Source organism: Linepithema humile, chromosome 5 (genome assembly GCF_040581485.1).
Source record: "Linepithema humile isolate Giens D197 chromosome 5, Lhum_UNIL_v1.0, whole genome shotgun sequence".
NCBI classification, from domain to species: Eukaryota; Metazoa; Arthropoda; class Insecta; order Hymenoptera; family Formicidae; genus Linepithema; species Linepithema humile.
Window position 1 is genome coordinate 6,807,126 of NC_090132.1, and position 21,721 is coordinate 6,828,846.

General features: G+C 31.4%; 1 protein-coding gene across 2 annotated transcripts in view; it reads left to right on the top strand.

The window, feature by feature from the left end:
• The window catches only part of Ac76E (adenylate cyclase type 2 Ac76E), a 38,595-nt gene that overhangs the window by 8,218 nt on the left and 8,656 nt on the right, over positions 1 to 21,721 (top strand). Inside the window, exons 2-7 of one of the 2 annotated variants that reach the window (XM_012364686.2) lie at positions 11,010 to 11,176; positions 12,353 to 12,694; positions 13,004 to 13,222; positions 14,537 to 14,643; positions 15,505 to 15,616; positions 21,042 to 21,169. In XM_012364686.2, the coding sequence (XP_012220109.1) occupies positions 11,010 to 11,176; positions 12,353 to 12,694; positions 13,004 to 13,222; positions 14,537 to 14,643; positions 15,505 to 15,616; positions 21,042 to 21,169 (1,075 nt within the window). The remainder of the gene's footprint in view (positions 1 to 11,009; positions 11,177 to 12,352; positions 12,695 to 13,003; positions 13,223 to 14,536; positions 14,644 to 15,504; positions 15,617 to 21,041; positions 21,170 to 21,721) is intronic. The other variant, XM_012364687.2, reaches the window with a different exon arrangement.

The window sequence follows — 21,721 nt, forward strand, 5'->3', positions numbered from 1 at the left end:
TAATTTACGGCGCGCAAATGGCACAGAGAAACCGAAGTAAAGTATCTGTGTAAAAAAATATTCAACGTAACGTGGCAATATTTTATTGTGTTTTATTTAAAATAAAAAAAGCATTAAGCGATACATTTTATCAAAGTAACTGAGGTGCAGTATATTTAAAAGAAATGTGAAATTTAGTAACAGGCATTTCTGTTACTTTAATAAGTGTAAAAAAAAATTACGTATATACAGACAAAAAACGTAATACAACTACATCAGTAAGTCGTTCAATCGTTATCGTTGTCAATAATAGTACACTACAGTAGATAGATATGCCACGGAGATGCCAAGCTGTTATTGACAATGATAACGACTGAATAACTTACTCATGTAATCGCATATTACATTTTTACGTGCAACGTGTAACGTGTAACGTGTAATTTTTTAATTTGTTAATATAAATTTAATTTTAAAAATGTCAGTTACGTTTTTTAAACATACTGTACATTATGTTTAAAATGAAATCAGATAACGGGCATCTCTGCAGATGTGTTGGTGCTTTGTGAATTTTTTCGAATTTTAACATATTACACGATAAAGAAAATTGCGTAGATTTCTGACATCAATTGTCGAAATGTCCGTAAAATATTTGCAACGCGATTTAGTGCTCGTTGCATTTAATGTATTAAATTACACGCAGAACTGGGTCATAATGTTACATGCACGTACACGAGCAATGCTAAATCGAAAATTTCATAGAATTCTGCGAGGCACGGCTGGCTACATGCATTTGTAATTCAATTATGGTGTTATTCGAATTAAATGGATATAAAAAAAAAATTTTAACAAAATAATAAATTTATTTCGCGTTATTATTTCATAGATAGTATCAATCATTAATGTCAACTCAACAAAATTTTAGGTAATAACTATATAATATATGTAGCGTAATAATTATGCAAGTGCTATGTACTATTAATAATTTACTATTGACACACGTACTTAGTTTTTGCATGAAAATGCAAAATTACTATGCTGTCCTAAATAGTGCGGCACATTTCTAATATGAATGCATCGCAGTAAAAACACATTTGCACGCTGCCAATCGCTTAATGCACGATACGTTAAACACTGATAGTGCCGTGCAAACATTGGCGGTCCCCGGCAATGTGATCTTCTATTTGATGTCGCATCTTCCTTCTCTTATACGATCGATTATCTTTGCGTAAAAAATTAGCAAGTGCGTTTATCTCAAAACAAGTTTTAAAATCGCAAAAATTGTAACAATTTTAACATTCAAATAACGCATCTTTAATTATTGGTTTCTTTTTTTCTTTTATATTTTATTTTTTTCTGTAAAAAAATTTTTATACAGATATTATAGAGAGAAATGGATATAAAAATTCTTTTATGCTTAATATATTAATTTTAGCAAGAAATGTCGTGAATATTTTATTGATTAAAATTATTACTTAATTAAGATTTATTTAATCTCAATGTAATGTATTAAGAAAGTTAAATTAATATTTTTTTATAATTTTATTTGAAAAATAATTGGAAATGAAAATTAATTGCATGTTTACGTAGATTAAAATTTTTGAACGATTTGATTATGAACAAAATTATAAATTGTATAATTCCGAATATCCGATTAGTTGCAAATTCCAATGCAAAATTCCATTACCAATGCTAATATCAATGATGGAAAATTAACGAGTTGAGGTTTTAGTGAATGAACTTGAACCGAGTTAGCAACAATTGAAATTGACCTTCAAGCAGTGTATGAGCACTTACCAATTTGCTATTAGCAATATAAGCGTTCGTATAACGAAGCAAATGCACGCAATCAATTTCATAGACGGCTTAGTACTACATTAAGAATACTTCTTGATAATGATAGGAATTGTGATAATATCAGAATGATCTTATTATTAATATACCATGGCTATAAATAATTGTTTAATATAATTCAAATTTCTTAACTCTATATAAATTCTTGTACATATTAACGATCAAATATAAATTAACACGTTATTTATATGAATTCATTCTTTCTTGTCACGTCAAATGAGTCATGCTGACACTACTTTTTTAACGCTATTAACAAAAAATGAAAAGAAAAACGAATACAAAGGCGACAGAAAGTTTATCTTCGCAGTCTCATCTAGCGCAGTATTTTTATTTCCGTTTGTAAGGTGGTCTTATTGAGTGAAACTGCAGCTGATGTGGTCAGACCGAATCGATAAACGTTGTCCTGCTCTCGACACGAACCTCGATTGAGGCTAAGAGAAGGGCCAACAAATTCTATCTTTGGTCAATACTTGCCCTTCGAGAAAATACTTCGTTATCGTGGACTCCCCATCAACGGTTTCCACGACGGCAGAAACTCGTTCGAATGAAGCAAACTAATTAAATCATAATTCGACCATGAGCCACCGGGCCAGAAGTAAGCCTCGGTTCGGACCAAAGCGCAAAATATAGGAACATTTCTGAAACGTTATGAATTGTATTTCAGAGCTTTCTCTCCCTCTCTCGGACAGTTCAAAGCCAACGCACCAATTTAACGATAAATGTAAATGTCTTTTAATTCATCTTAAAACAATTTAATTATTTTTTTTAATCACTTTATATTATTTTATTTTTGCTTCTACAGTCATTGCAATGTTATTTCTCAAAAAGTTTTATAAATTGAAAGGCGAAAGTACCGAAAGTCACTTGGGAGGAGCAACTCGATAGATTCTTTCATCCAAGATTGAAAGTAATTCTCGCTGGCGATAGGCCACAGCTGTTGGGAATGCTGTCCGCATATCCTCTCCGGTGCCATAAACGTTTGCACTTTGCGCGTTTTCCGGATTCAGTCTCCTATCGGTTTCCGTTGGCTGGTAGCGTGTGATTCTAGTTGGCGGCCGGATATAGTTACGTATGGGAAATACGCAAACCCGTCAGGGATTCTATGCACATATGCCGGCAGCTGCAACGCCCGATTTCTCTAGAAATTGATAATACGCAGAAATATCATATATTATAGGTATTTCTCGTCGGATCGGTGTTAATTATCATTTTAACGGATAAAATAACGAATGAAAGCTTGAACTATAACTTTTATAAGATAATGCGTATACATTTAACGTCAAGAATAATTCACAAATACAGATCTATATCGTCACAGATAAATAGGAATTATAGAAAATCTAATTTCTAGATAAAACTTGCAGAAAAATGTTGTAGTTAATATTATTTTATGTTGTACAATTATTTTCTTTTGTTTTAATTTCGTTTCAATGACTGATGTCGATTAAAAGTTACAATTTACAATACATTGATTGGGTGAGTTTAATTATCGGATATAAAATTAATGTATAACACGTATTATAACTATAACTTATTATGCGTATCAATATTATTAGCTTGTTTATTTAACCAGATTATAATTTGAAGATTGCCGTTTATTATCGCAAACCTACAGACAACGTTATCCATATTACAACATAATCCTGCATAACAATATTCGAATAACAAGCGGATGGTAATTGTGTATTAATATCGTCAGATTCATGATAACGGTATCACGCGATGTTTCGCGTAGAAAGCTTTTACCACCTTGGAGCTGTTAAGACCGTTTTAATGCTATTGAATGAGGAGATATCTGATAGCTTGAAATAAGACGAAAATAAACTAAAATTTGATTTAGTGATGAACTTTCTACTATATTTTTAGATCGATATCTCACACATACCCAACTTTGTTACAACAACAGTATTAAAGTTTTGTCACATAAAGCGGTAAAAAGTATTCGGCAACATATCGCTTTATTTATTTATTACTTGCAATGCATCTTTTATTTGAGAGAGAAGAAGTTTTTGATATCCGATATGAACTCTTCTATCCGACGAAGAAAAATGTATTTACATCAAAGGATAGGAAAAAATATTTACTGGATAAAATGTCAAATATTCTCGTGCTGCATGCCACGAGTATTGACAGCACATTGCTTACATTTTTCCGGATATTTGCAAAAACAAAAGAAATTCCGAACCTGATAACATGGAATTTGCCAAGTCGTTCGTCCATTTTTCAAAACTAAATTTCACGCAAAAAACTAACACGGAGAATCACTAATGAGTCGTACATGAGTTCCACATAAAATTGAGTCAATCATATTACTTCGCGTATACTCGCAGAAGTGTTGGCACAATTTAATATACATTAATTTACAAATGAGGCTGTAACACGGCGAAGATTAACAGCGTTGTCGCGCGAAGACTACAACAGTCATCTAAATACAGCGCTAATTCCGAATGACGATCCCCGCGCGGAACAATAATGCGTCGCGACGCCGTAGCCGCCAACCTAATGACACACTTCGAGCGTACAATTAAATATAAAATCGAGTCCGGCGCGAGTAACTGTGTTCGTCGGGCGTTATCGAACAGGCGTGATGATTAGCTCGCGAAGCTGCCAGCGCGCCACAATTATTGCCGGCTTTTATAGCGGAGAATCGGCGTTGACCGCAGGAAACATCGGTCGGAACGGATACGCAGGCACATCGTGAAACGCGGTCGTTCGACGTAAATGCGCGTCGGCATGCGTCGTGCACAATCGGTATCTCGCAGCGAGCGAAAATTGTTGCATCGTCGCGGCCGGACGCATTTCGCAGCCCGATTTCGCACAATTACACCGTTCCGTTCTATGCATGTAAAATTTCGCACCGTACTGGACATTTCCGTTGTTTTTTGTGACAAAATAAAATTTCGTTTTAAATTCACTCGATCGTGAAACTGTCTGTATTACACGCTGAAAGAATTAATAATATTCAGAAAGAGAGGAAAAAAAATGTGATATTCGTGCCATGTCAATTTTGCTTCAATAACAAGTGCCGCTTTAATATTACGTATACATTATCTTTAGGATTGAGCACAGTATAATGTCTTTATGTTTTAATAATACTGAAAAGAAACGTCGAAGAGAAAAAAATCTCTCGATATCAATTTCATCAATATTAAAACTTTATCAATACGAGAAGCGCATTACCGTAACAAGAATGTAGTATTTATTTCAGAAACGCCATCTACGCGTGTCACGAGCCGTTTTATCATGTTTGTAGATACCTGTTAGCAAATAACAGCGACGCACGTGCGTGACATGAACCAGGGTGCGTTCGATTCATGAGGGTGTTTTCGCTTACATCACTGCACGCAATCGTTGCAAATAAAATAACACGAAATAAAACGGCAAATAACTTATCAGCTGTTATGTTGTTGTTGCTAGCAGAGTGCCGCATATTTTAATTTTTGTTAAACAAATACGTTATTTTTATTGAAATAAACACTTTATTTATATATCTCTATATTTATATGAGTGCATATATATTTACATATATTCACATATGAAAATTTAAACAAAATCCAGTAAGCAAAATGTTAGCTGACAGATTGGCAAATTTGATCAAATTTGCTATCAATCTGGGAAAGTTTAAATATTAAATCAATATAATGCTCATTAAGCATTATTCTGTATTATTTATACTTTTTATTTCTTTTCTTATATTTATATATAATTATTGTCTTTATTATTATATATAACTATTGTTTTATTATTATTTATTATTATTTTCTATTCTAAAATTGAAAAACAATGCTAAAGTAAGTTTCAGAATGCTGTAACATGAGAATTCAAAATCTCATTTCTTAAAACACTCGTGATGATATGAAAAATTTCGTTTCTCATTTTATCTGTGTTTTAATTTCCGTGACACATAAATGGAAGAACATTCTTTATTCTTGTCATGCGATTGTAAAGAGATGAAATTATGGAAAAGAAACAAGTCATGTTAGATTTATATGAAACGTAAAAATATATTATTGCAAAAATTAAAAATGAAATTGAAATGGGCAAAGATACATGAGTATTGATTATTCCTGTCATGAGCCCAGAGATTTACAAATTGATGAAACAGAAACAACAAAGGAAGAAGAAATTTCGGCGTACTTCATTTACAGGATTCTGAGAAAAAATCCTTCTTCTCAGTTCTCCGGCATAATGTTTACATTTCATTTACATAAAATCCACGCATAGTCAGTCGCCACCATCAATTCTTCGTAACGTCATGCTGTGTGTGAAAGCCTGACTAATTTACGAGAAAATAAAAAAGCGCAACAAGTTTATTTTTAGAAATAAAGCATAAAAAATAGGCAAATTTATATTGCAATTTGACAAATACAAATGTATGACATATTATACATTTCTGATCAACGAGAAATATATTATGAGATAAATAAGCAAAATAACAATCTTAATAATTTTTTCTTAAATAATATTTTTTTAATTGTTATTATATTGCGCAGTTTTCTGACAATTTAATAAATAACATATACACGAAATGAATAACAGATACACGAAAAAAAATCCTATTTTATGAATATACTGGAGGCAAAATAGAAACGAACAAAAATGCTGCACATTTGAAGCTCCAAAAAATTGTATGATATAATAAAATCGTAGTTGCCGTCGAAATCAACAATAAAAGTGAAAAATTGGCTGACTTTTCCACATTTCACATTTCATATATGCTTTACATTTATTCGTATCTCGCGTCAATGTTACATCCTTCATTAAATTCGCACACTGTGGTGTGGAAAACTGTTGCGAGCGGAAAACGCGAAATCAGCGCAGCATGCAAAGTTCAATAATTGCTGAATCGACGCAATCGCGAAACTTAGAGGTTTGAAGTTCGTAATCAACACGAGGCGATGATAAGACGCGTTTCTCTGCGTTAAAGCAACGCTGCGCAATCTGCTTCGCGGACAACGCGCTAATTGCGCCCGATCTGAGTTTCTCAAGACAATATTAACGGTAATAGTCGTGCAACAATGAACTTGAAAGAGTTAATTGAGACACAAGCAAATTGCACTTGTCGGCATACAAATCCGCTTTAGAACTTTATTATAAGAATTGTTGTGGATTCTAAGTATTGGAATAATTAATATGGTAAGCTTTTAAAGCTTATTTATCTTGAACTTTTGTTCAAGATTAATTATAAATAATACTTTAAATTACTTTAGAAGCAATTGTACTAAGAAAAATCAAAAAGTAAAGGGACTTTTTTGATTGAAAATTAATTGAAAATATCCCTTTACTTTTGACTTTCTCTTGTATAATAATGAAACCGACTAATTTTAGTACGGATGTAATTTTTAATAACATAATTAATTTATATATTTACTAGGGTAAAAATTGTAAAATGTCTCTAAAGCTGCAAGTTTGTTTTATTAAATTATAAATCTATTTTAGCAGAAAGATATTACATCTGTATTAAAATTAGTACTATTTATCACTATAAAATTATTGCAACATACAAATTCAGATTCACGTGGAGCTAGTCTTGCAAAAGATGTTCTCGCAATTTTCATACGGACACGCTTTGTATGAGTGACGAACGGTGGTGAGCGAAAGGTATTGAAAGTTATATGAATGCGGAGGAAGGGCGAACTATTCCATCCATATCGGGAAAATTCTTTGCGATTCAAGCCACACCGTTGCATTTCGTAGCGAATTGTGATGATCCGTGGCAAAAAGAAGAGACAGAGAGAGAGAGAGAGAGAGAGAGAGAGAGAGAGAGAAAGCGAGAAAGAAGGAAAAAAAGTGAGCATCCAATTAATGAGAACATTGCGATGAAATGTTGTAGAGTTCCTATTTTACAAAGAATATCCGTAAATGAAATAAAAACGTTAATGTAGTCTAACGTGAATAAAATTTATATTAATAGCAATGTCTAAAAAATTTCTCACAAAAATTGATTACGTTAGAAGGAAATCTGGTACGAGAAAGCAAGAATTAAGCAGTATATTATTATAGATGCAATAATGTTATATATGTAATACAATTTATATTATTTTTGTCACGCTCTGTTTATTATCATTATTATCTCATTTAGTTGATTATCACATTATAATATCAGTTGTATAATATTACGTTACTTGTCACGTAATATTATCGTGATTTACGCATCACGAATTATGGAAATAATGCGACGTTCACGTAGGACACATGTAACGATCGCAAGCAGAATAATGATAATTTCGTGTGCGTCACGATCAATTTAACAAGATGCCTAATTGCACATTCCGCGCAAAAGATCAGTGACTAATTAGGATCACCGACGCCAACGTCCGCGCCGACGCCACCGCCCTTGAATAACATCGAACTACTAGCTATCGATCGCGAGCTAGCAGCGATCGCGTGTCTGAATGCGACTTGTTTCATTAGCGGATTAGGTTGATTCGTTTAGTCGGCAACAACGACAATTTCGATCAATTAAGTTAATGCATTCGTAGTAGATATCACAGTCGTGCGAAGCGTGACTACACCTTCTTCATCGTACGTGATTTGATTAGAAATATTGCAAATATTCACAAATTGCAGATTAAACTCTATAAAAAAAATAGATTAAAAGACAAAGCAAGATTATTGTAATAAAATCTGATGGAAAATCACGATATAACAGCATTCAAAACTGGATGAAATTAGTGAGATAAAATGAATAATATTTTGCTGGACTGAATGAATCGCTTTAAAATAACAATGAGTACCGCACAAAGTATTCACTTGAAATACTGAAATTCAAAGAATGCAAAATAATATTTTTTTTAAATATAAAGACAATACAGATATAAATTTGAAATAAATATTTTGTGTATATAATACGCGGATTTACGATATAATATTCAAAAGTTTATAAATATGTACTATGAAATACTTTACATATTGTAATAAAAATGTAAATGCTCACTGATGAACACATGCGCACTTTGTCGAAATCCTTTGCACTCAGCGTGCCAGTCAGATTTAATAGGCTTGTTTATGTATCATTAAATATAATCAAACTGCTCTCTCTTAGCATATCGTTTATATATCAGATTTCTATCGAGAAGATTTATCAAAGAAGAGGATCGCGATATTGACAAGAGTGCTATTTTGGAGACTGTCAATCAAACTAACAAAATCTGATTGATTCAATCGAGTCTTTTTTTCATTCTATATGAAGACAGTAACATCTATTGGCGAAAATACAGCGCACAATAAAAAGTGTTAGGATTTTTATGAAGGTGGTAAAAGACGAAGGAGAAACGTTTTGTGAAGAATGTGGAGCAATTCAGTTTGCCTTATAACTTGACACGCATTCCCTTATCGTGCAAAATTACACGAAAGCAATATTCGTTACGCACATTACCCTTTAAACTTCGTGATATTAAATGAGATCTTTTTGTCGCGCTTACAAAGATACAATTTACAAAAAAATATGACTAACTGCATTTTAATTCTAAATATTATTTGGAATTAAAATGCAGCCAATAATCAAATTTTAATGCCACATTTATCTCTATAAATATCTGATAATAATAAGTAAAAATATATAACCTTTTTAAAATAGTATTATGATACCTTTTAAATTACACACAAAGGATTCATTCTATTTTTTCTCGAATTTATATTTTATTTTCTTTAACTTAAGATCAAACAAAATTTTATGTTACTTCTCTGTATATTATTATAAAAATTATTCCGTCCTCAGTTTTATTTTTATTTCTTTTATCTGTTTATAATTAAGTATGAAAATTATAATTATTGATCAGTGTAATTATGTTTGTGCTCACTCCAAATTCTTACGCATCGATCTTAATCTTCTACTCGTTCTTTAAACCCCTTCCAATTAACTGTCCTAAGCCTATTAATTTATGCTCGCCGTTACCCATCGTTCGCACGACAAAAGGAATTGATTGTTAAAACACGCACAGTAATGTATACATACTTTTTTGCGAAAAAAGCTGTAAAAAATTTAACGACTCTTGACGAATCGCAAAGACTTTTTTACATATTGTTACATTCTTTGCAAAATATTTGATGCAATAATATACAGATATACAGATATGTAAATATACATTAAAATTGGAAATATGAAAATTATATAATACATTATACAGTATCATATAATAAATATATGGAAAAAATATAGAAAATAACATAGTCTCATATATCTAAATGTATACATAATCTATTATATGCATATTTTAGCGCATACAATCGAAGATCATCCATTGTAATGCAAATTATGCGCAAATTTTATAGTACAATAAATATATAAAGCCTAACATGAACTACATAATTAATTATGTGTCGTTACAATTAATAGGCGTTCACAAAATTATTGAAGAGCCTAATATAAATTCATCTACTATGTTATCTATGATGCAAATTTCATTCGTGTTTGAGCTGAGCAATTAATTAGACCTTACTATGACTGAAGTTTCCACAATGCAACGTACGTCATGTAACCTTTAGTTAGAATTCTGTGCATTACAACGTGAAAGCCCTTTCTAAACAGAAGTCAAATGTATTAAGTCAGTAATTTCCTGTTGGATTATGTCTGAAACAGTATTATAGTTTATTACCGTTTACTTATACTGCAATAAGCGGTATAGAGCTTCAATATGTCTAAACTATATTGCACAACGTATTGATTAGTACACTAAAGTAAATATCATTATGTATCTCTGCTCTTTGTAATAATACACTGTATTCAGAATTTCGGGTCTTCAATTTGATAGAGTATAAAAATGGAAAGACAAAGTTTAAATTACATGTAAAAAATGTTAATATATATATAAGTTGGCTCATACTACTTACGTCGCTCTCTAGATTGATGTCAGTCACTTGTTTTCTAGAGCTATGTATTTATCATTTCGAAAATGTATATTTTTGAGTAAAAAACTTTCTTATTCGAAATCCTAATACACTCTCACAATCAGTCAAAATCGTGATTCTCAATCTTGTAATTATTAACAATTGAATGTAAGTCGCTCGTTCTAATATTAGTAGTACGATTGTTGCCTTGCAATATATATTGTGCAAGACATTTCGAATTTCTCGACTTTTCTTCTATCTAGAAATTCTTTCTCATAGATATTTTCTGCGCATTTTTATGTGCACAATAATTTAGAAAAGCTAACGTATGGCAACGTTTTCTTCTCCAGAGAGTCTTGGCGATGGTGCGGGCGACGATGCTGGCGTTAAGGAACTTCAAGAGCTTCGCGACAAGTACGAGGGAAAACTGACGGCATCTCTCTATACAGGAGCGCTCTGCATTGCTGCCGTCGCTTCGCTGATCGCTCTAGGTGCTCTGTGTATCACCGCCTATCATGTAAGTATTCTAATAATTAATAATTCCATATGACATAAGGTGATTCCAAAATGTACGATATATTTTTTCTGGAAATTAATTAAATAACAGTTACTTATCAATATAAATTTCCAAAGTAAAAACAATCTGTTTAAAAAATAAATTTTCGTTATATGTATATTGACATAAATTATCTATTTGTATAACTTTAGGATTTAAAAAATTTGGAATTTATAAAAATCTTCTCGTGAAATACTTTTTGTATCTTGCTATATTGAATTTAATCATTATTTGCAAAAGTCAATATATTTAAGATGTCTGTATTTTCCAAATTTTCCTTTAAAAGAAGGATTAGAGGATAACGATCGACACAGTAATTAATTTTCAATTAAAACTCCATCTAACTCTTCTTTGTAAGAATCGATATTGGTCTAAGATAGCTCTTGGCAATGTGCATATATGTATTCTTTGCGAACTCAGTTAACAAGCCGTGTGCTGAAATTGAACCGCACGGCTTCGTTAACGGAGCCTAGAATTAATATTGATATCAAAGGCAGGAAGATCGAGACAAACGAGGAAGCATGTTCAAACCGATAGATTTACGGAAAATACACACAACGCCGTGTACTAAGATCAACTCCGAGAATGGACATTGTTGATCATTTTGAGTCAGTAATTCGCAAGAAAATTGATAACGTGATTTATCTCAAATCGAAAAGTTTTCTCTCGCATTTCGGTGACAAAAAGTGACATAGATGTGAAATCAGTCGCCGAGCAAAACAAATTTATTTTTAGATTCAAAACTCATAAAAAAAAGATCTAACAAAAACTCCAGACTTTAAAAAAGTATCTAAGTCTTAACAACATTTGCGAGAAAAGTTCGATAAAACTTGGACAAAATTCGTTTAAGTTTATTCAATCTCTCTCATCCATGCGTTTTCGTTCGTTTCCATATCGCATTTCAATCGATATCTGACTATCCCCGCTGCATAATTAACAATTTTTAAATTTATCAGCTTCAAATTATTTTGGGCTGGTAAAAATATTGGAAACATAAAACCCGTTTGAATTACATTAAATAAATATTAGCAGCGGAATATCGAAAACTCGCGTGAAATGTGAAAAATAAACTGTGCTTAATTTGATCGAAGACGGGATCACAAAAAATTGCCTGTGCAATATTAATTTATTTTTCAGGAATTGTTCCACGTGACCGATCTTGTATCAGTGTCAACATTGACGATCATGCTCATCGCCTCTTTGACACTTTTGGTGATCACACAATTGCCCTCGACTATGACTTCAAAACGATCCAGGATATTGATAGGTTTAATGTCCTCCGTGATATTCGGTCTAGGAATTCTAATATTAAGAAGCGTCCTGCCCTTGTTCGCCTGCATCCTGTCGATAATCGCAATTCTGCCTAAGATGAGATGGCAAATACCTCTCATCACCGGATGCACTCTGGTAGTCGCACACGTTGCAAGAAGACTTATCTTCGACGATTATTATCTTTCGGATTATTACAACATAATTCAGGTAAATCTAGCTGAGAGCTAAATAATAATAAATCGGAAATTGTGGAATTTTTTAATTTTTAGAGTTTATTCTTTACGGTAAAGTGTCTCACTTCAGTGCTTCATACAATAAAGCTTGTATAACCATTTTTACCTATGCGCTGTGATTAATAACTTACAGCGCATGTACATATATTGTAAAAGTTAATGTAAGTTAATGTAATTTTCTGAAAGTGCATTTCGATGTTATATTGTAATAAACAATTTATCGTGCTTCTCGTTATAAATTGAGGTTTTTAAGAATCTAATTAAATTAACGCAGGCGTTTCAGGAAAAAAAAGTTTTTTTTTCACAGATTATCGTGGAAATCGTGTTCTTCCTGGCTGCCATTCTCGCAGGCATGTACTACAGAATCCTGACCGCTACAGCACATCGAAAAACGTTCTCCGGTACGAAGACGGTGATTGAATCGCGAATCAAGCTGGAATGCGAGAGGGAACAACAGGAGCAATTATTGTTAAGCGTTATTCCCGCCTATATTGCTGCAGAGGTGAGCTATAAAAATGTATCGCGTGAAATTATGCGTAATCTAAATCATGATTGCGGTACATTATGGAAACAATCGCAATGAATAATTTTACTGCGCGTCCGTACGTATCTATGTGGCATTATATGCAATCCTTAATTAATTAATATCTTTTGTCGAATGAAATTTTAGATTCAAATTTTATGTCAGATGAGATTTACAGTTGTTTTCATCTGTTTTCTCCTCTTGTCGAAGCAAGAAGTTTTTTTCGTGTAAAAAGAAGTAAATGTATCGATTTTAAACGACTTTCTCCATCACAACTTACGTACAAGGATTTGTGTGCAATCTCTTGATGCAAATCGATTTAAGAAATATCGTACTGCGATAAAAATCAGATTGCAACTTTTGCGACAAGTTTGCCAACGGAAGCAATTAAAAGATTGATGCAAAAGTTCTCTGTGAAATTAAACTGCACATCGTAGTATAATAACTTAGCTTGAAATGAAAGATATGGATAGTAGAAGATTGATGTTAGTTATTTAAGAAATAGATGAGCAGTCAGAAAGTTTTCGTAAAGTGTCGTTATTAATTAATATGAGAGAGAGAGAGAGAGATAAAAAAAGTTTGCAAGTATAATAACATATAATATATTGAGGGCGTGGATATTTATTTCAGGACGATCACATACAAAAATGTCGCGTCTTCTCTTGATTCCTATCGATCATCGATTCCTCGGTTTTTGCTACACACTCTTATAATACCGCGTACGACTTACACTGGATAAACTCCTGCAAACTAGTATTACAATATCGAAGATGATTTTAAAACACTGATAGCGCTGGAGATTGAATAATCTTAAATGTTAAAAAATAATCCGGCGGATTACTCTGTTATTCAATTACGCTTTTATTTCTATTATTTTTTCAATTGTAAATTATTATACGGTTTGATTAAAGAATTGATTATTTTTAATAATACATATGGAGAGGATTTATTTATTTATTAAAATTGTTTGCAATTGAAATTCCGATTATTTTCCACCATTGCAAATAACGCGTATGGACGCGTATTTACCGGTCACATGAATAATTTACGACCTTGGATGAGTGATTCGCGTGCAAATCCACTAATCGAAGACTACGGTGTACACTGTTTTGTCGATACGTTGTGGCATAATCCGGAAATTTACAATTCGATACGTCATAGGAATAAATAAACATTTAATCCAATCGTCAATTTAAGCAGTGACGTATTTATAATAACTATAATATTTGTACAAATGATATATAGGTATTCATGCAGAAAAAAAGTCTATTCATATAACATATTTTATTACAGGTAAAAAGGAGTATAATGTTGAAAATGGCGGATGCTTGTCAAGAGGCTAATAAGCATAAGCAAACCACCTTTCAAGAGATGTATGTGCAGCGACATAATAATGTCAGGTACGTCATTAAAATTGATAACACACATTATAATGAAATAAATCTTTATAGAATATTTCCTAATTGTTATATATTGTTAGTTAAATTCAAAATAAATAACAATCTTTATTTTGTATGAGAATTAAATATTTTAATTGCGGTTACTTCTCGATATCTTTACTGCGAGAAGATTTCTATTGTTCATATGAATATTTGATCAATTCACCAAGACAAATGTTAAAAATAAGATAACGACGGGCTTTACAAGGTTAAGAACAGAAATAATTTAATCAGTGTTTTTAAGAGACACGTATTTGCTTCTCGCTCCCGTAGATTATTTGGGTCACGAATTAATATCGATTGCATTAAATTAAATGCGCGCTGCACATATTTGATCGCTCTTCTTTTATTTATGCATTGATATCTAGCGATGCATTTGAATTTACGTCACGTGACTGCACAATTGTGCAGCATCCGACTCAAATGTCGATCGATCAAAGGCGAATATTTTCTCAATGTCCCTTTCTTTGAGGTATATTTCTTGACCAAGGTAGTTCGGATAATATAAAATGTATGAAAACGTATAATTCATTTGTCTTTTAAAGTACTTCTTTGAGAATGCAAAAATATATTATGTACATGTTCAAAGTTAATCTTAATATTATTATCTTTCTTATAAAGTGTTAAATAATTTATTAAATAAGTTATTAAATAATTTGTTAAAGATATTCTATTTCTTCATTCTGTTTCAATTTACACATAAAAAAGATAATGTAAATATTAAACTTAAATTTTTTTAACACTATTAATATATGTATTATTCTTTATTTATGCATCACTTAAAATATAAAATTAGAAAGAGTATTATTGTTGATTGTCTAGCATTCTCTACGCCGACATTGTCAACTTTACACCGCTCTCGGAACAGCTCTCGGCTTCCGATCTCGTAAAGACACTCAACGAGCTCTTCGGCAGATTCGATCAAATAGCACAGGTAAGAGAAAAAGTAAAAGTTGAATAAATCTAATTTATTTTTAATTAAAATTCTAATTTGTCTAATAAATTAGTACATTTTTCAATTCAATAACGTAATTTTCTAGTTGCATGTAAAAATTGTTTCTAGCAAATATGCAAGAAACAAATTTTATTTATCACTTAGTATTTTATTAATTCTCAGTATTCTATACTGCATTATTTTTTATTGACACGCTTTTACGATTGTTCATTTTATTTCTGAATTTGATTTCAAAGTAAAATAAATGAGAGATATTCGATCGTATTGATAAACGTAGAGAGCCACTAAGAGAGAGAACTTTTGCTACGTACAATGTCGCTGTTCTCATCCATTAACTTAAGATCGACTACGTTCCATTAATACGAATCAATACGAATTAAGCAAATCAAATGTTTGAGACCTTTTACTATCCAGTAAAATATACGATCGTCTACAACTTGTACGAAGAAGAACGCAGAAAATATATTTTCAATTTGCAAGAATAATATTATACCCAAACATTTCACATTTAATAAAATTTATTCAACGAAAGTTATTCTACTAAATCTACAAACATCTGGTTTCAGTATAATTTCAAGCTTCCTAGCTTTTAAAAAGACAGAATTTTTTATTTTACAAAAAATTCTTCAAAAAATATTTATTACGATAAATCCTATATTTTTTTTTAATATTTTAATATTTATAAATTATTTGCAAGGTACTTCTGATTCTTATTCTCATATGTATTTCCGTTTAGCGACTTATACAAACATAATATTTTTAAAAGCACAAGCAGTTTTTGCGAAAATAAAATGCTGAAAAAGACATGATATTCCTCATATTAGAAAATATAAAGTTTATAGTAAAAAACAATGACAAGTGAAAGCAAATGGAAAATTGAAAGAAATGTTCGCAATATAATGAAATTTGCAGAACTGCAAATTTGCGGATCTGCAAAAGTGATAGATCACTTTTGGTTAAAAAATAATGAACGAGATTGCGAAATGTGATCTGCGACGGTCGCACTTTTTCGACAAATATTGAATGTTGTTCAATTAAACTGTGATAGAATGATGGAGTTAAAATTTCTTCCATTTGTTGATTCCAGTTTGTAAAAATGTAATCAATATGTTTTTTTTTTCGTCAACGAGTATCTTCTATTTTTCTTTTTTTGAACTATAACATGTTATTTTGTAAAAATTTTATTTAGTAATTGAGTTAGCAAGACAGATATTTAATAATATTATAAAAAAAAAGTTAAAAGTAAATTTTTTACAATATTATAACGTAAATTTGGTTTATCGATATGCAAAACTTAATTAGGTCATAGATGAAAGGCTAATTTACAAAAAGTACTTAGAATAATTTCTAGGTCAAATAAAGATCTAATAAAAGTACAATATAGTTTTATATCGTCATTTTTACTCGTTCTTTCGATTGCTCATAAACCGTATAAATTGAAACTTTATAAGCTTTAGCTCTATTAAATTATGAACTAATGAATCTATGAAAAATGTACTTACAATTAATATTACACTGCTTGTCTGCTTATAATTAGATACCAATTTTATTCTTTCTTTTTGGTAAAAAAAGATGAAGATATTACAAGATCTGTGTTGTGCTATTTTAGCGCGATATTAAAATAACAAAGAAACACAACATTAAACATGGTCCAAGTATTTGAGAAAACTTTGTTACTTCATTAGTTTACTTGATTTAAGTAAAAAATTGTACAGTTCTTACGTTTAAGATAAAATATTTTTGCACTTTCAATTTCTGTCTATTCCTTTTTTAAAGAATGTAAGATAATTTACTTTAGAAAAAATCAATAATGTGTAATTTATAGAAACAGCAAGCAAATCGATATAAAAGATAATTTTGATAATGTTATGTGCTCTGTTAGCTTTTTATTGTATATTTATCAATTTCCACTGTTTTCTCTAAATTTTTGAAAACTATTTACAAACAAGTCGACATTGCGGACGCTGTAACTCACATTAACCAAAGCTAATATCGCTAAACAAACTCGCAATACACGGTTCCAGTATCGTACAGAGTCGAGCGTACATCCGCGGGCGGATTTTAAAAGTTGAGTTTCATTTATTTTTCGACCTGCTCCCGTAACCGCAACATTGCCGGCCACCACCACAGTTATCGATCACAAGCTTCAGAAATTGTTTATAAAGCCGAACGTCTGTTCGAAGGAGTAAGCTAGTTGGAAGCGGTTGAAGCTTTAGTAGTGAGCAGCTTGCTAAATCTCACTCGCCGGGGGCCACATTGCAAACGCCAAGACCTTCAGCTTTACGGGATCGCATAACTCGCTTTTATAGCAGCCGGAAGGACTTATAGCGTCACCCGAGCGCGGCATGAATCCGAGTGCTACGTGTTGGTTCGACGAATACTGTATCGTCAACGGCCGGATCATTTCGCACACGGAATCTTCCCTTCATTTCCGAGCTTGCAAATGGGATTTTCACGCTAGTTGATTCGCTAACAGAAAAAAAAAATAAAACCAGAGGCTATTTCAAAAATGCTTTATATGTTGCTTTAATATTTTATTAACAAGGATTTATTGACAAGGATGTAGTCTGTTATATTGCCGTAAAAAATAAAAATAATTTTTTATATAAATTGATTTTAACAAAATAAAAAATAAGTTAAACATTATTTTATATTTATTTCATGTTTTATTTATAATATATTGTATTTCTAATTCTAACATATATTGTTTCTAATTATAATTTAATAAAAATACATAAAAATTAACTTTTAAAGAGGCAAATTTTGCCTTATTAATTGCCTACCAAGGTTAAATCATTAAATTTTACACTTCACAAAAACTGTTATCAAGTTACAATCAAGTTTTCATTTTCAACATTAATTTTCTACTATAAAATTTTCAAAATTTTTAGAATTTTTCTCTTATTAAATTTTTCACTGTGCATAAAATTTTTACTTAATTTATATAAATTAAATCATTGTTGCTCACTTTATTAAATCGCTGCAGTGTCGAATTGTCGAACCGTCGAAATTTTTTAATATACTTAAGTCATAACAGAAATTAAATTCGATATTGCAAAAAGTATGAGTACGTTGAATAAGTTAAAATGCTCGTTTTAAATTAGTTAATATTAATAAATCCGCGTTTATTAAAATTGCGTGTGGGTAGACAACAGATTTCCGGATGGTCATTGTAGTAATTGTAATGGCGAAAATGTAGCAAAGGCACGCAGACCGATAACGGAATTGTGCCGTAGATAAATTCCGTCTTCTCGGAGAATCCCACGATGTGGTATTTGCCTTGTATTAGTCGTCGCTGGCCTCGGAAGGCGATGGTTATTTTCATAATCTTGCGATCGGCGGAATACCGCGATGACAAAATTTTCCGGATTCAATTTCCTACGTGACTTGACGGGAAAGTTGGAATTTATCGACGCCGATTTCAGTTCCGATGCACATCACAGCTGCGTAATCGCAACTCGTAACTTCTCGTTTTTCTTAAATCGTCGCATAATACCACGTAATTGCCGACTTCCCATGGCAAATTGCAATTTATGAATAGTTAATTGTTCTGCGAAAACTTGCCAAGTTTGTCAAACTTTTGAACAAAATTATGAAATCCTGCCATAATTGTCATAATTACTTGTGCCATAAAATTCATAAAGAGAGAGAATAAATCTGTTTGCAGGAATAATTTTATATTTTTATACAATGCTTGTACAATATATATTGGAATAAACTGAAACATATTGGAATGACTTTTTACGTGTAACTGAATTTTAAACGAAAGACTGTGTCGAACAAATTGACAATAGAGAGAAAGCTTTGCCAAATTTTCCCCCGTAACTATTTGAAAAATCCAATTCTTGCGAAATCATACACAAAAGCAATTACACACTTCTATTGCAAATGCACTCTCGCTAAAAAAAGTAAAAAATTTATTTACGACATGCATTGCGCAAAGTTAAACGAGTTTCATAGTTATGTAGGTCGTTATATATAAGTTCAAATAAATAATCAAATTCGACTGAATAAAAAAATGGACTATATTTCAGAATGGCTCTCTCTTTTCTTGCGAGATTAAAGTGACCACATTTTAAATATTAAACACCTCGTAAAACCTCAACTATTCGCAGTATCTGCTTGTAATGTACATGATATAAAATAATAATGGCAATCGCGAAGGGATCAAATGTAAGGTGTCTAGAACTTTTTGTATCTTTCTTCTTTTTCTTTTTTCCTGCTCTCGTACAAAGCAGTAGAGTGCTTTCTCGCAATTTGTACAATTATTATCGAGGCAACTCCTCTGATTCTCCGATAACCATTGAGTTTCACGGCTGGTAAAACCGGACTAGATAACGGGAGGAGAAAGGATAGATAGGGAAAGAGAAAAGTCACGTAAATACGATTACGCAAGTAGCGAACCGGAAAATGTAGGAAAAAGACAATATCCTTGTCGGCGATAAACTTCTTAGAGCTCCGGATTAGTCAGGCTATGTTACAAATAAAAAATTATTTGTTGCTATTTTTTTCAAGATTAATTTCATGTTACTCATATTTATCATTTAAAAATTATTAATTTCGTAAAGCGTCGCGCAATAAATTTTTATTTATTTTTGCATTTTTCAATCAAGATATTCTAACTGATAGTGAAAACTGGATCCAACTTATTATAAATTTATAACACTTGTCTGATTAGGATCTTATTAAATCTGACCTTAGTCAATCAAATCAGATTGAGTCCAAATCAAATTCGAATGCAAGATCAGCATTACACGAGCGGAATAAAATTCCGAGTTTATTCTTAAATTTATGAATTCTACGAAGCTATTTTATCATGATACGATGAGCGATGGTTCGAAATGCGATTATGCGCGGAGAAGGTAGAATATCATCTCGCTATACGGCGCGAATAAGCGACGCTGCAAATAGAAAAACTTTATTCCATTTATATGGATGAAACCCATACGAATCTATCGAAGCTTCTTCGAGATATCTCCTCTGTCTATTTGCCGTCTTTGAGAGCAGCATGTTCATTTTCGCAACTAGATTGCCGGAAAGATATCTGTCTTCGATAAAAAAAAAGACTGTGGGATTTAAAGAGCTTAAAGTGATTAGATATATTCACAGAATTGTCAACAGTTTTTAAAATAAAAATGAATGTTTATAACAAAATACAGATTTATAGAAAATTAAGAAAAATTCGATAATGCTTAATGATGCAAATTATATGATACACAAATAAATTTATAATTAATATACAAAATTTTATATTAAAAATATTGCAACAATTATAGAAAAGTTAACTATTATATACAGAAAGATATATAATCATAATTTTTTATTTCAAAAAGCTATTTGAATGAAATTTTCGTAATTAATATGATTTTTGGAATATTGTGTGATTAATTAATTTGATTTTTAGGACAATCAGTGCATGAGAATCAAGATTTTGGGTGACTGTTATTATTGCGTTTCTGGGCTTCCCGTTTCACGCCCGAATCATGCTTACAACTGCGTGAATATGGGACTGCAAATGATCGATGCTATCAGGTAAGAGCCCGAATAAAATACCAAAATTATAGCATATTGCTGACGAGCGACAGCTCGTTAGTTACACTTTTTCTACCAATTTTTTCTAAATTGCCCAAAGCGGAATAGCATGAAAAAATGTGAAAATAATTGTTATGCGTTATTTTTATATGTAAAAGAAATTGTAGAAAAAAGAAAAACTCTTTTAATGAAGGCACGTATATATTGCGTCGATTATATTTCATAATATATCTCATTATTAACTTTCTAATACTATTTCTTATTTTATATTTTTTTTTACTCACTACTTGTACAATAATGCAAATAATTATTGAATGAGAAAAAATACAAATTTTTTATAGTTACCGATTAAATAATATATTATTATTTTAGTGGTTTAATTGATAGAAATTTAAAAAGAGAAAGATTTATGCAAAATTTTTGATTCCACTTAATCCAAAAACAGAACATTAGATCTTTCTACATTTTACGATATTACATAACTACACACAGTAATTGGCGAATACAATCTGCTCTCGCCAGCATTTCGCAACCTTCAGTTAATCGCATATT